This window comes from Temnothorax americanus, unplaced genomic scaffold, assembly GCF_048541705.1.
Source record: "Temnothorax americanus isolate GAGA-0224 unplaced genomic scaffold, ASM4854170v1 Scaffold19, whole genome shotgun sequence".
In the NCBI taxonomy this organism is placed as follows: domain Eukaryota; kingdom Metazoa; phylum Arthropoda; class Insecta; order Hymenoptera; family Formicidae; genus Temnothorax; species Temnothorax americanus.
In genome coordinates, this window is record NW_027509329.1 from 1,396,361 (window position 1) to 1,413,409 (window position 17,049).

Genomic DNA, 17,049 nt, shown 5'->3' on the forward strand with positions numbered 1-17,049 from the left:
TATTACGTATTATATAGGCCGATATCACAGTCTCCGATTAACGTGATCCTCCGATTAAACTCACTCTGCATCTCTTTCTAACTGTCCCCCTAGAAGGAGACGAAGAGTGAGTTTAATCGGAGGATCACGTTAATCGGAGATTGTGATATCGGCCCTATATGATATGAGGGGGACAATGGTTAATTTCGATCGATAAAACACACCTGCACGTTGTCGATCTATTTGGAACAAGATAAGTACCAACTGATTTTATCAACGTATTTTCCAATTTTTATATATATAAAATATATAAGATATATTATATATAAGAAAAGTAAAACTCCACATTACAAAGAAATGTGTGTATTTCAATATATTTAATTATTGAACAGAAAATATTACAAAAGTATATTAAAATTTAAAGATTATGTATTAAATTAAATCCGATATCATTATTTTCTTTTTATCTTAGGAATGTTCTCTTTCCATCTAAAAGCAAAAGATTGTTTAAATAAAATCTTCTACAAATATATTGATAAAACTAAAATGATATTAAAATGTACTGAACACCTTATTATAATTTATCAATAATAAATTGGATGCGACACATTAATTGCAATTCTCTCAAACATTTCAAGTGCTCTTAACAATATTTGTAATTATTCCGCCCGTGCAATTATCGAAAATTAAGTAAGTAATCAAGTAAGTAAAAAACCGGTTATAAAGGTGAGAGGATAATCTAAAAAATCATTGCATAATTTTTTAAAATAATCTTAAATGTTTTGTCCTAAAATCATACGAGTACCTACTTGTAGATAATAAATAATCTTATCACACACACAGATTGAACAAATAAGATGTAATTTCGTATATAAGACAGCGGCAAGAATTGTAAAGCATCAGTTTGCGAGATCATACGCAGAAGTATCATCAATATTTCTAAGGTGAGTATCAATAGACTATGAGTTATTAAACCGAGTTAAACATTTTGAATTTGAATATTATACACACGAAAAAATACGCAATACACTAAATCATTTACTTCCTGCTTAATTTAACAATAAATAAAACTGTTCTCAGACAAGTTAAAAAATATAAATAAAAAAATTTTATGTAAATAATTATAATTAAATTATTCTTCAATTACCGTGTTCATTCAGTTTGATATCGTAAAATACCGATTTTCGGTATTTTATTGATTTAGTTAACTAAACTAATAGATCATATGTGTGTATTTTAAATAGATCAATACGTCATGATATAGTTTGATTAACGATGTACAATAAAAATTGAGTAATATTTGAATTTTTTCTTCATGAAAAATTACACAAAGCCGAAATAATAAATGTTTAACTAATATTTGTTGATGCACAAACGTCATATCAAGAAGTTGCTTTTGTTAATATAATTTTTAAATAAGTTTGATTTATTTAAATATATGTTTTATGTATAATAATATCAAGTATAATAAGTATAATGTATCCAAATATTATATATATATATATATATATATATATATATATATATATAATGTAATTCTCAAATACACATCAATAATCTGAACGAAATTATTTATTTTTGCAGATGAAGTTCGCATTGGTACTGTTGGCCTTCGTGGCTACGGCCTCCGCCAAAATTGAGATCCCCAATTTTGGCAGAGGTGAACTCCACAAGGATATCCAAGAGTTCTTGGACCTTTTGCCTGTCGAACAGATATTCCAAATCACTCTTGAATACTACCATCAAGATGCGGAGTTCCAGAGAATGATTGCATACTTCCAAAGCCCAGAATTTAAGCAGCTGGTTCTAGAAGTAGAGCAACTGCCTGAGATTAAAGTTTTGATGGATTACATTCATAATGCCGGCATTGACATTTACAAAATCGTGAACATACTGAACAGTGCTCTCGGACTTCCTCCTCTTACCCCGCCCTCCTATGCCTACGGTACACAGATCACCGGTGGAATTAGGGGATTCGTGGATGATATCCTGGCCGTTTTGCCCAGGGCACAGCTTGATGCATTGTACGAAAAGAAGTTGCGAGAATCGCCAGCATTCGCCGATTTCATCAGGCAATTGGAATCCCCGAACTTCCAGGAGATCGTCAACAAGGTTTACGCTCACCCCAAAACCCAGGAGCTTTTGGCACACGCTAGGAATGCCGGTATTGACCTCGTAGCCATCAAGGAGTTGCTGTATGTTCTCTGGGGCATCAAGATTCCCTCTTATTAATTGATGACGACCGCCAACGCCACAGAAAAGTTATTTCTTTTCTATTATCATAAACGTCAATGGCATTTTCCAAAGTCACATGTCAACTCATAAATATTATAACCTATCTGTAATCTTGTATACTTCATTTGTAAAATAATAAATAAGCATTATATACATTGTGTTATATTTTTCTCTGACTGAAATTCCGAGAGTTCCTTATTTGTCTTGTTAGTTTACTGTGTAATCAAAGGATTACATCGGACATAATTCAAATAACTCGACCATTCATACCGCGCGGCGTGTATATTTTTTTTTCGCGTTGCTCCGAACCGTTCTCACCCGATCAGGCCAAACTGAGATAAGCGAGATTATGCTGGTTGGACCAACCGACCTGTCAAACTCGTTTTCGCGTGATTGCAACGGCGTAACGTCGTGAATGGAGGTGAGATTGGAAGTGGAACGAGTCGTCTTCTTCCTACTCTTGCACAATTGTCCGTTTCTTGCTCCTACTCAACGTAATATTAGAAAAAAAAAACATCTTTTTTCTATTTCGCAATAAAGATTGCATCTAATAACTGTGATATGACATTTGTGACGCAAATGTTAACTAAACATTCACTAATCCAGTTTTGCACAACTCTTCATGGAAAAAAATTGCAAATATATATTACTAACAAAATAAGTTCTTATTTATTATATACTGCTGATCAAACTCTACAAAGCGATCTATTTAAAATAATATCGAGTTATTAGTTTAGTTTTAGTTAATTGTGAGGGCTTTACAAAGTGATACTAAAAATCTATTTTAATATTATCGGAATAATTAAATATGTCGATATATAGAAAAATATATCGTCTGTATTTTACAATTTAATTATAGAGATAACAATTGAAAATAAATAATATTATTGAAGATATTATTATTTAGCAAGTAAAACATAAATAAAAATGTAATTTTTTTTGCGTCATTAACTAGTCAGTAATAAAATCGAGTAATAATTAGTGTCAATAATAATTTTTAATATTAATAATCTGAAAATAAATATGAAACAAAATTCGAAAATCGACACTAACATTCACAAAAGATTCGATAAACATTACGTAATCAAAACTATAAACAAAATTCTCGCTGCTCAGTTTCTCGTTTCTGAAAACATTACTTGACCGATCTCAAGAAGGGTTTTGCGCTACACGGATACATTCAGCATCTCTACGTTTATAAAATATCTCGCGAGAATGCGACGGAACTGCCGATCTTCAAGGAAGGAACAAGAGGGTGCTAGGCAACGAGCGTAGCTTTTAATTAATGACGCCTGGAAGTATATACATGTCGCGCGAGGCCGATTTACGAGCCGGCGCGCGCTGGCGTGTCGTGTGGCTAGAATTTATCGTAGCGCACCGGTCTTTCCCGCTAATATTTAACCGTGTTGAAAGAGGTTGGCGAGATGCCGCAGGAGGTATATGCTCTTCGCAGATCGTGCGTGTGCTTGCAAGAACAACGATCGACTTTCTCGCGCGACTGATCACAAGCGCGTGTTTTGCGATGGAAACAAGTGATGCTCATCAGGGTAGCTCTAAACGATGTACTTGCGCTTAACAAATATTTGCCAAACTGATAAAATCGTCTCATGTAAATGAGATAATATAAAGCTAATACTGCAAAAAGAAATTCGTCACTCAAATGCACTGCGTTCAGTATTTGTTTAAATTGACTCGGATTAACGGTTACACATCAACACAATTTAGGGCTAGTTTCACCAACGTCGATTAACTCTCGGATTAACTGTAACCGTCGAGTAAACTCGCTCTTCATCTCTTTCTAACTGTTCTCCTTAAAAAGAGACGAAGAGTTTAATTGAAGGTAACAGTTATAATCGGAGATGGTGAAACTAGCCCTTAGACGTTCTAATTTTGCATAATTATATTTTCTTTTTATATACATTATCAGACATTTTAATGTCGAAAGGGATGGAAAATTGATAAGCCAAGCTTATTTAACTCGAACTGTCGGTGTAGCCGAGTTAAAAAATTTTAATAATTCGATGACAATACTGTTTGGTTCAGATTTAATAGCTTATCTTATTCCTTTATAATTCTCGTTAGGTGAGAACAGTGGTACATGAGATACTTCACGTAAATGAATGTTCATGTTACAAGTGAATGAACACAGTATGATATATGAGTTCTCAAGGAAATGCTTTGTACATGGCTTATCTTTCGCACAGAATAACTCGATCTTTATAGTATTAAAATACAATACCCTCTCATCTCCTAATATAGATATTTTATTAATCACTATTCCAATTATAAAATATACAGTATTATATTCGTATAAAACAATAACAGGAGCATAAATCGAAAGAATAGAATAAAAAATAAAATCGTGTCACTCTTTCTGAGTTCTTCTATTTCTATCATAATGTTTCATCTTAGTAGCAAAAAAAAACATTTAAATTCATAAAATTTGTAATTAATGACTATTTATTTATGTAAATATACGATATACGTCTGTCAAATATTTTTTTATTTAGATTTTGCATGAAGAATAAGTATTAAACACTATTTTTGCATGCATAATAAGTATTAAACACTCGCATTAATTCTTACCTAGATGGTGAGGAACGCTTTTATAATCCCAGTAATAGCTCCGCGGACTCAATGTGGCATTATTTATAAGCGGCAGAACTTATAAGCTTCGCATTACTCGTAGCACTTAGAAATAAACTACAGGCAAGTCGAGTCTCATTCACTACGTACAATTGACACTTGTCACGAGAATGCTAGTCACGAGGTCCAATCGTATATAAACAGTGTATATCGCGCACCCAAGACGATTTATAACTAGCACCGAACGATAGTGGAAATGACACCGGTCAGACAATCGGCGGAAGACACCAACGTTCTTTTAACTGAAAAATTCGGTGAAGTCGAAAGAGGTTGATGATCCCGTCGAGTCTTCGCGATCTCGTTATCGCGTTCCGATTCAACCTCGCTCAATATCCGGCGCGAGATCGGAAACGAGGCATCCCGGCCGATCGAAGGCCGCGCGTCAAGCGACGAAACGGAGGGACAGCGCTCGATTACTGCGGACTGACCTACGACAAAACTGTTTTGCCTTCGCTGACACGAACCCGATCGCCCTTCATTCACTATCCGTAGTGAATGAACCACACCGTACTCCGAAAACACCGACGCACTACCACGCGCTCACCGTACCCTCGATACGCATATTAAAATCCTCGCGAGACTTACGTGCAACGTACGACAATTTGATTGAAGGAAAAAAAAGATTGTTCAATTCGAGGAAAAAAAAGGAATGTTCGTTCCTCTCGCACGCTACATCGACTTCTCACGCGCGATCGCGTGCCATCACGATGTAACCCCTCGAGATACCCCTCTCGGGAATCACCCCTTATTCGTCAGCGCATTACTTGCGATGGTCGCGAACGACGAGAGAGAAGCGTTCCCTCAGATCATCACACGCGCACACCATCTCTCATGGGTCCATCATCATCATCGCACTCGTAGCACACTGAGGAAATCGCGAATTGCGAAGATCGCGGGGTTCCGCGGGTGATATATGTCGCCACGCGGTTATCTCTCGCGCAGAAAAGAGACAGGGAAAAAGAATTGAATATCCTTCGGCACGAAGACCGTCGACACGTGCGGCAGGAGGAGCAGCGCGCACTGCGAGACAGCAGCCGGATCGGATCGTACCGCAGCCACGACGGCAATGCCCCCGCGTCGGAGACTTAAGCGCCGCCGACGCGGTCGGAAACCCTGGCTGCGGCCCCCCACCATGAAGAACCACCGGCCGGCCGGCCCCCACCGCCGTTTCTTTCGGTGACATACGCAACACCGGTTTCCCCATGGCCTGGCATTGACGTGCACCCAGCCGACGATGCACATACAGCTTTCGCTCCGAATGGACCCAAAACTGTGATGAATCTTCGTCTCGTCGCGAGTTCAAAAAAGTAAAATCATGGATGGATAAGAATTATCCTCTCCCACAGAAACCCCAATCAGAAAGCGATCGCGATACGTACAACTGTTTGAATCTTAGTACAAATTCTACTTGTAATTTCCATTTAAACATTTTCGCAAAATTTCTTTGAAGATATGCCGAACACATTTTTTTAGACATGATTAATATTGTATGCATTTCCAAGCCAATATGAAATTAGTATTATAGAAATGTGTTTTTAATTATTAGATAATAACACACACTGAGTTGTACTTTGCTAATTAAAGAATTAAAAATCTATTCGAAGTTCAGAATTCATTGAAAAGTTCTTCCTGTCGCGATTCAGTTATAAAAAAAGTATTTTATATTAAATATTAGCAATAAAATATTTCATAAAACTTCGCTTAATAGTTATTACATTTTAATCAAAGTTGTTTACGTTCGAACATTTGTGAATGCACCTCAAAATATCGGACGCGAAATGATGGAAAGCGCAATGCTAAATATGGTAACAACGCATTAGTCGAAATTGGTTTCGTTACAAGTACATCAGAGAAGAGTGATTTTGTTTCTGTTCTTTGCGCTTATTACCAAAGATACGATCTTGAAATATCGTACAGAATAATCACGAGGTATCCGATATGGGAACAACATTATGAAACGTACTTTTTATTCTGTATATAAACTTTTTTCGCGTGCGCAATTATCGGAGCAGACGTCTTTCATGAAATAAATATCGAAGGCGAAATAATCGGAACGAAAATACTCAACGAATTTTCTTCGGGATCTCGACGAAGAGATAGCGTGAAAGAAAGATCGATTGACAAGACTGTCAAGGAGAAAACTTTCAATATGAATCTAATATAACTGTCAGACTTATCACAAATCGTTATTGCTTTCATCACAAGCGCAATAATGCATAATTTCTGGAACCCGAATGCGAAAAGAGCGAGATTCGATATTGATTGAGTGCATTATCGAACATTGCCCTCGGCAATGCGAACGAACTGGAGGAATGGCCCTCATGGCCGTTTCTGTGGCGGAATATTGGCAAAGACGAAAAAACGGAGGAAGTGGATAAAAGCATGACATTCGATACCTGAATAATTATCAAACGATGGCAATATGCCGTATTTCTCTCAAGTGTTTGCTGACACCCTCTTCCGTATTGGCCAAGGTGTCTGCCGTCCGCGAGGAAACTTGAAACTTTCCGCTTGAATAGAGGCACCGCATTTATGCGCCGAGAATTAATCATCGAATAGCAATCAGCAATTGTCAATCGATATTTCAATCGGTATCGATCTAAACAAGAGTTTCTTTATAATCGATTTTGACATATAATTTTAGCATCCATGCATTTGAATACAATTAACAAGTTAAGTCAATCTTCTACTGCCTGTCTTAGTATCGTTCTAATACAAAGACTGAAACGGTTCTAACATTTTGTTTTGACGCATATAACATAGAAAATTTTTGTTTCACTTTAATTAAGCTAGGAGTTTCAGATCGTATTTCTCCTAACAAGAACTCAAATTATTTTTTAGAACAAATTACAGTAGAAATCAGAATATTCCATAAATTCTATTTAATGTAAAATTTGATGTAAAGATGGAAGTTTAATTATATCAAAATGGTAAATGTACTTTCCATTAATGTTATGAAAGATAAGTAAATGTTGATGGTTGAGTGGTTTCACCAGTTCACATAATACAATACCGTGAAAAAAATGTCTAAGATTTATTGCGTAGACTGTAGAGACCTCTTTAGACAAGACGAACTTTGAATAACGTAAGGTGTTAACAGTGTATTTTTTATCCTTCATCTTTGAAAACACGTCGCTGCTGGAAATGCGGCGGCGAGTAGCAAAAAAAAAAGTATTCGTGCATTACCAGTAATGGAGAAAGTGGTGAGAGGCGACCGTGAAAAATGGCCTCGGAGTGCGCCCGCGTCTGCAAGGGGTAGTAACCTTCGTTCACCCCGTCGCCAGGACAGCAGACGGTCGCCCCAGCCTATAACCTTGTTCTTCTGCTACATAACGGATGCCGGAGGCTTTAGGAACACCCCGGCGGAGCTCGGGTAGCCGGAACAATTTTCCATTATTCCGGTCTGACGTAGATTACCTCCGCCTTCATGATAGAGAGGAGAAAGAACAATGAAACCAACATCCCGGCCTATCGTGCACAAGCTTTCTGTACTTCATGTAGTATGAAAAACCTCGAAATGTGTAGACGGACCAAAAGACAAATAAAACATGAATTTAACCGGCGCTTTTCAAATCAAAGAAATGGAAGTCTGTGCTTAAAATTCTTCAGTAAAAATGAAATATTAATAACGTCGTCACACAATTCTATCAAAAGAAAAAGAAAGAATTGACTTTAAATACGGCAGTCCAAAAAAGTCCAAAAATTTATTTCCTTAAAAGTTGAAATTAAATCCCAGAAAGTTTGGAACACAAAATAAAACCGCAATTATAAAAATTATTAGCCAGAATATTCACACACTAAAAAATTTATCAACTCTAAAACTATATAAATCTGACTTGCTGATCGAAATATGTAAATTTCCGTCATATATAACAAGATTCGTAAATAAAACACGCTATACAATAGGGGAAAAAATGTTAGTCATAGATTGACTAGATTGACTATAAGATTTACAGAGTCGTTTTTTAGAACAGCGGCCATAAAATAAAGTATGGCTTAGGTTATAAATAATTTAATATGCCTCTAATAAAATACAATTTAGTCGTGCCCTAAATAATCGCCGAAAACAAACACAAAATACTGCTAGGCGAAATTAGCAATTAGCTAATGTAGACGAGAAAAAGACTACGAATAAAATTTTATGTCGCTATAAACAACTCCGATTTCGGGCTGTTCTAATTTTACATGCACAGCAACACCACACCGAAATATCCTGCCCTTTATGATGCACCAAACGATACGGAGTAAACCGGAATGGATGAATAGACAGATGTAAGTTCGGTGCAACTTTGTGCTAGGCTGTGCCTCGCCTGACCTACCCCGTCTCCACGGCACGAACATGGAAAAATATGTAAATATCGGGTCTCATCCATTATCCAACACGAAGGGAGCCCAGAGTAGGAAGAGGGCCCAAGACCGGAAGGTGCGACGACCCGAACGTGCGCCGCGGTTGTTTTAGCAACGCTGCGCGTATAGGTATAGGTATCGATTGCCACGGAGCCGTGAACTTCGAGCGATTGCTAAACGGCTGCCACTTCTTTACTACGTGACTTTACGGGCGATACGTTCTCGTTAGAGCATAAGCTGGCGCACGGTTAACCCTTTCGTAAACAAAAACAAACACCCGTAAAGTTATGTTTTCCTTCACGGTGAGAAACATTTGGTTCGCTCTAATCACAAAGAGATCAATCAAGAGTATAACTTAATAAACTTTTGTTTAATGCAAAAATATATTATACGCGATTAATCGTAAGAAATGATCACTAGTAATTGTAGATGTAGAAAAAATAATGTCAAGTACTAGGAAAATAAAATAACATACGATTTATGATAACAGGAAATAATATTAAATCATAAAATCTTTATATTTAAGTGGCAATAGAGATTTCACTGATCAGTTCCTTGTTCAATCCTTGTTAATGTCGCGTTTTCGAATTGAAAGCAATTATGTAAAGAGAAATGACTCGGTCCAACTTAATACGGAGTCGGCTAAAATCGCGAAACAAACATCTGATACGGAAGAAATCGTTAAATAAAATCAACAGTGTACATACATACAGAAGGAAGGTGCAAAGAGGGCGGGGTACATTGAAGTGGGCGGATGCGGTATTCACAATCGATATCCGCCGTCTTATCGCGCGTGTCAAAACACGCCTTCGTTATCGCGCCTTTAATTCGAAAGTGAATCGATTTTCCGGCCGAAGGATCACGTTGCACGCGAGGGGGAGAAACATGTCGCGTCGCGCCGATAGGTTGATCGCGGTGCAATTTTTTCGTAGCGCAGTGAAAACGGCGAGGGTGGGTTCGACAGCTCGGCGGCTATCATCGCGTGGCATGCCGACGAATTAAATTTATTATTCGCCTAACGCGCGCGTTCACTGCCAGAATATCGCCCGCGGCCGGCTACGCGAGCCGGCCAGCACCGAGATATTATAATCGCCGTGACGACGTGATACGCAATTAATCCATCGCGCGTCAGCACTCGCACTCGCGTTCGCGTTCAGCGGCGCATATAATAATAACGCGTATCGACGTAGCGAGCGAGTGGATGCGCCAAGTCGTACCGCGGAGTGTACATGCACCACGGTGATATGATTAATGGCACCGCCTATCAGTGCGTGAACGTGGCAAAACGAAGACAAATAGCCGCGTCGGGGCACTTTAAACGCGCTCACCGCGGATCCATTTCCGCCGAAAACCCACGGCGCGCCGGAGAAGACGCGAGAAGATTATTACCTCGATTTCCCGCGCGGTCGCAACGCAAATCCCTCCTGGCGTACCAATGTGTAAAGAATATGTCAAAACGACTGAAAAATATTTTAAACTTCAAGTAGATACCTCGAGAAATTTATGGTGTCAATTTTTTATCGGAAGACGTCGCTTCTCGCGCACTTTTTCCGCGACATTAAATTTTCCGGCAAGAGAGTTTTAAGTAAAATTTTGACTGAATTAAAATTGATTGAAAAGCTAAAGTTTATTATTCATAAAATTTTATTATTTAGTTTTTATTTAGATAGAAATAAACATAATATAAAGACTTAAGTTTATATTATTTTCAGTATTTCATATGTATGCAATATTTTTTTAACTATTGACAGACGGTTGATGGCCGGAAAAGAGCAATTCCCAAGATCGTCGATATTAGCGTACGAGCGCACCTTTCTCGCATGTAAAACTTCATTTTAGAGAAGATCGATTTATGGAAGGAAATACGTTTTGCCGATAGTACATAATGTGAGAAAGAGAGAGTTGCCCCTCGCTAATGGTGCACCGCGTCGGCATCTGCTTTATCGTATTTTGCAATTGCCACATTAATGGACCGTATTATAATCAGCCGAGATGAACGTATAATTTGAGATCGCGAGTTATCGTCGATCTTGAAGAAGATATATTATTTATTATCAGCATTATCTCACGATATACTTATGCTGATGCTATATGTTCTACAGATTTTCATATAGAGGTTACGTCTGTAATCGCATACTTCTCAGTTTTAAATTAATTCTTAAAAGTTAAGAACGTGTTTGCTTATTTAGATCTTTGTCCAATAAAATAATATAATAATATTTGTGTAACTTTTCTCCCTAAAGAGTTTTACAACCAATTTGCTCATTTTAATGCATTTTAATGTAAGAGGCATCTCAAGAAGTTAATTTCAATTTGGATAAATTCGATGAAATTGAAAACAAAAAAACAAATTAGAATGCAATAGGTAAATTGAAATTAATTCCAAAACTTAATCTGTCACCAAATTCATTTCCGCTCCTGCAGAGATTATTCATTCGAGGCGTTATTTAAAAGCTCATCGTTCCCTAGCGGACGTTAACCTGAAAGAACGGTGCTCTCCATGCAAAAAGCTCGCACCGTCTCGTTTTAAACGGTACACGCCCCGCAAGCTTCGGGTCCCGCAAAGTGTTCATTTGGAAACTTTCGCGGGCGCGAAAGCCCGCAGAAACTTCGAACTTTCGCGGCGCGATGCGAGGCGAGGCGAGGCGCGCCTTTCTATCTCACCCTTAGGCGACAGCAGGGGGGCGAGAGCGGGGGCAGAAGAGACTCTGATTGACGACGGCGGACTTTTAATTACTCCACCGCAAGTCCCGGGGCACGTGGAAGCGAAAGATAAGCTTCCTCGCTCGAAATAAAACGAACGAACGGCGAACGGCGCTCCGGCGCGTAAGTTATGCCGCAAATTATGCAATTAAAAGTCTTGCGGACAGATGTGGGTCCCGCTTTTCGCGCGCGCCCCGTCTTTCGTACTATAACGACTTCCGTTGCGTGGCTACGGTTGCGGCGGATGCGTGTTGCCGACGAAAAACTCTTTTCGACAAATTCGCAACAAACGACAGAATGGATTAGGTGCGTGTTGTGAAACAAAGAAAAGATGATTATAGCGCGCTACTTCGTATCTCGAAACACATTCGTATGAATAGATTATGTAAAACAACATCTGTATTGATTGTGTCTGAGCTATTTTTAAAAACGAAGTGCATTCGTAATGCAAGTCAGTCCTAATCAAAAATGCAAAAAAGTTTATTATTTTTTAATTTAAATTTTGTTACAGTTGACACATTTTGCTGTGCTATCTGTATATAAATAACAACATTTATAGTCACAATTTATATATATTTTTAGAAATATTCTCTTAATTTTTTTACCGAGTTTGCATCTCTATTTGAATTTATTTGTTAATTTTTTTCGATAGATCGATAAACACGAACTTGTTACAATACGTGTATGCTATAATCCTAAATTAAAGCGAATGTTAAGAGAAGAAGACCGCTCATTTATGCTCATTAATGACTAAGTTAGCACATGCATTGGATGCACCACAAGCGTTTTAATCTGTCATCAACAGAGTAAGATTATTACACGGCGAAAGGTGAAAGTCGCATGGAAAATCGCATTTCGCGCAAAATGATTACAGAAATGTTGAAACGGCGCTAAACGTCCAACCACTTCTCGTATACAACGATGTATATATTAGCGAACATATGGCGAGAATTCTCGAATCGCCCGTGAAATATGAGTCTCGATACGGTGTATAGCTCGCGCCGTACTAATCTCGTGCAATTTATATCAAGGTGCGATGTTACGTACGTTGCGAGGACTGTACTATATGCGAGAGCAGCGCAAATTAAATTGTATACCGCGGATTGCTATGAATCACTATTGACTCGCGTAGCGGATATCTGATGAACAATAGCGCTTACGGTCCGCCCGCGTCCGAGAGGAAAAGTTATTCCTTGTCTATTTGAACGTTTGTTTTCCCGATTACAACATCGCCATACGTTAAATAAGAAGCAGACTACCGAAGCTATTATACCCATATCAGTAAGTCTTGATACATTTAACCGAACTATAGCAAGTTAACAACCCGGTGTATAAAATATATAGAAGCTAAATGAGCATAAATGCATCCTATAGTTTCAATTCGTCTTTGAAATAAAAAGTATATGTTAAAGCAAAAAATAATTAGCATATTGACTCTTTATCGACTCCTAAGAACAACTCGTGTCAGAGTTCATTCATATTCACACGCAGAGAATCTAAATATATATTTCCGACTGCGGAACTATACGCTGTAGAAATAATTGAACCTCTTTCTCGGCGATTGCAGATATATGACACGCGTTGCAACCGGAACGAGGCGAATAAAAGGCCTCGCCAATCGATACGTAAATAGGTTAACCGCGCCATCGTTCGTCCTCCGTGAGTGCAGTCTTCAGCATATACTATGTGCCTGTTTGTGCGACTACACAAATGGCCTATTCAAGTTGCCGGTTTAACGGAAATCGCACGGTCGATAGGGCCCTAAACGTCGACCCCGACCCATTATGGAACGGCAGCGGCACGCACGCACACGCGTACGCATCCTTTCGCGTCTCACGCGCTATGTGAGAGATATATTCGGCCTTTGCGAGTGCCGCTCGGTCTAATGACACAGTTGGTGTTGCGATACGATGAGCGGAGATCGATGAGAATCTTCTTCACGAAGAGAAATCGGGAGTCAATGAGGTGGACTAAATGCTTGCTTGTTTAATTATAAAATATCCTCGACTACTTACTCGTTCGAAGCCAATCGACTACTTGAAATTCAACGTATGCTCAGTAATCCCTTCAACTTAACAATATGTTATATTTATAAAAATTGTAATATGTAAAGTGCTAAGTATGGCTCTAAAATGTTTATGTTATCATTGCAGTAATTTTATATCTAATTTTCTTTTAATAATAATATTGTTATACGCAATATGCACTCAATATACAGTGTGAACTTATATCAATAATATAATTTTATTAGAATAATTATTTCTGAAAAATAAAAGATCTGTTTTATAACACGTCCAAATTTTTAATTATTTTATCTCTCTTGTCATTTTTTCTCAACTGTTTATTGCATTATTACTCATAGAAGCATCTGTACACGGTTATATGTTATATTGTATGTAATGTGTAGATGTATATGAGTGTCCGCGGTATATTCAGCTCGGGTCCGTGGGTTCGCTAAGCTCAAATGACTGTGCGGATCAGTCATTCCTGCGGGAATTTTGATTACGAAAAAGTTTCTAATTGCTTTCGCCATCTAATATGTCTCACTCGATTTTTATAAGCTTAATTCAATCTATTTTTATCATGAGTTTTGTCCAGATTATATAAAGTTTATATGTTTCATTAAAATGCGCAAGAATAATTGTGATTAAAGTTAGCGTCAACTCTAATTTCTGTTTTAATTACATCAAAAAGTTCGTATGACTGAATTTAATTTAAATTTTGTTACATTTTGCTGTGCGATCTGTAATTAAAAAATTTATAGTCAGTTTAAATTAACAACAATAATTATTGTATAAGATAACATTTTTATAACCATCATTATTTTCATCTTCATAAAAAAATTGTCTAAATTATTATGTAATATAATTTTCAAGATAGCTATAATTACGTAATATTATAAATAAATATTATAATTATCTTGAAAAATTATTATATTACGTGAAACGTATATCTTCAATAAAACATTGTATATGAAATTTTGCGTCTGTAATATTTTTTCAAAATTCCCATAATCGTCCCTATATTATTGGTCTGTTGTTAGAATAAACATACGATTTAATACTTTCACAGGAATAGAAGCTCTGAAGTGGTAATATAGTACCGCAGGGAGTTGTATTGATATTTCTTGACGTGCCTGACCGGTCTAGGCAAACAATGACGTTCATAATGCTACAAACTGGTTTCAGCCAAGAAAGATAGCTAGCTGCCAATATAGGATACATCCCATAATCCTGAAAACGCTCCACCCATTCGTAGGGGAAGAAACGTTTGACGCGGCACAAAAACGAGTTATTATTTGGGCCCTATTCGTTCAGACCCCATCTCCAAAAGAAGATGAACGAAGTTTATGAGCACGGTCAAAAATTAATTATCAGTTTCCCAACGCGTGTGTTATGTGACGTAATCTTCTCCGAACGCACGTTGGACAACAAATAAGTCAGACGTTAGACGCAATAAATAAAATATTGCAATCCTTTCGCCAAACTCATCAGTCTCATCAAAAACTCATGAAAATACAAATTTTCCTCTTATTGAGCAAACAGTCGGCGCCGGGATTGTAGTCACGTTGCCGCAACATCGCGGCGCGTTTGTGCCGCCAATGACCGCGGCAGCGTTGAATAATAGGTTCGCGACGCAGATTGATTCGAGTTGCGTGCAGCGAATGCAACGTGCATTCGTTCAACGTAGAAAAAAAATCGGTGCTAATTTTCATAAATCAAATCGGGCTACGAATGAAATTTAATGCGCGGCGTGTTTCGCTTTTCGACTGATTTATCTCCCGACACGAGGAAATACACCGAGAAAAGCGGCACCCCGGCGCGGCGCGGCGCGGCGCGGCGCGATCGAGACTCGATGAGCGCAAGAATAACACATAGAAAATCCCCGGCGCGCGCGTGGAAATCATCCGGCGATCGCGCAGCGGCGGTGTCGGCAAACGCGTATGTTACACTTTCTCCACCAACAGCCATGGATTCCACACGCCCACAACTGGGTCATTATTTCTCCAATTACAACTTTCGTTGCGCTTTCAGGACTTCATGAGAACTCGGGCTCGCGATGTCGCATAAATCCTGCTCGATCAATTAGTCGCGAACTGCGCAACATAGATATAAAAGATTATCCCGTCAGGTAGAAACACACTTCGAAATATTTGCATATGCAGGAAGTACAGCCAACAGGGGGGGGGGGAATAGATAAGAAGAAGGAAAGTATGTGTACTTTGTGTACGAATGTCGAGTGCTGCCACTCTATCGGACATTGTCGCCCTGGCGTCGCGGTAATGGTATATATCTGCCTGCCTTCCGCAGTCGGGGACGCAGGCATTAATGGGAAATCCGACAGGCCGTCGATAAACCGATTTTCGCACGATAAGACGTAATCGTGTATGTACCATACACGGCGCGAATAATTTCGCTCGTACGCGTGCTGCAACGCGCCCGCGTCATTATGCGGCGTCGTTCGCGCATATACGCGAGATAAATCCGAGATACTCAATCTTCTTGACAATCAATCAGAACGGGAACTACTGCTACGCTTTCACTGTGAGCGCCGTTCGACTTCTTCGTCAGAATTCACTTCGCATATTCCTCGCTATTCAAGGAGCTTCCCCCGTCTATCACGCGGTCTATCTCCGACGAAAACGACGGGTCAATTACCGTTACTATTTGATTTTCCGCAACTTCTCTATACGTTCGACGTGGATACCGACTGCTTTTAACTACCGCTTTTACTTCTTCATATACTTGCATTAAATGACAAGATAATAAACAAGATAATAAACAATAAATCACACGGAGCTCCTAGAAAAGTTAAGGGAGAAGGATTTACCACTCTCCAGTAAAAAGACACCGCAATACCGATCTAATTACTTCACTGATGATCTCAGGTTTACTACCGTATTATATCTCAACGTATGAAAATCTTCTTGAGTGTGCGCGTGGCACGGCGCGGCGGCACGTTAAAGTACTTATTACAAGACGTGTAATGGGTTTCCGCGCGAGTCTCCCGCTCGACTCGCAGCACCGTTCCGCAGGCTCGTGCGGGATAACGCGAGTCTCGGCAAGCGATCGGGAACGACAACCGTCCGACCAGAATACGAATGCGATACCGCGTCGCGCCGAGCCCGACTCCGTGCGA

General features: G+C 38.7%; 2 protein-coding genes across 2 annotated transcripts in view; one reads left to right on the forward strand and one right to left on the reverse strand.

Annotated features, from left to right (window-relative positions):
• The window catches only part of LOC143896615 (uncharacterized), a 292,658-nt gene that overhangs the window by 217,459 nt on the left and 58,150 nt on the right, over positions 1 to 17,049 (reverse strand). The window lies entirely within an intron of this gene.
• Positions 872 to 2,367, forward strand: LOC143896628 (protein G12-like). The gene is made up of 2 exons (XM_077404581.1): positions 872 to 923; positions 1,564 to 2,367. Exon 2 carries the CDS (start codon positions 1,564 to 1,566, stop codon positions 2,209 to 2,211), a length of 648 nt encoding a protein of 215 aa, XP_077260707.1. The 5' UTR covers positions 872 to 923; the 3' UTR covers positions 2,212 to 2,367.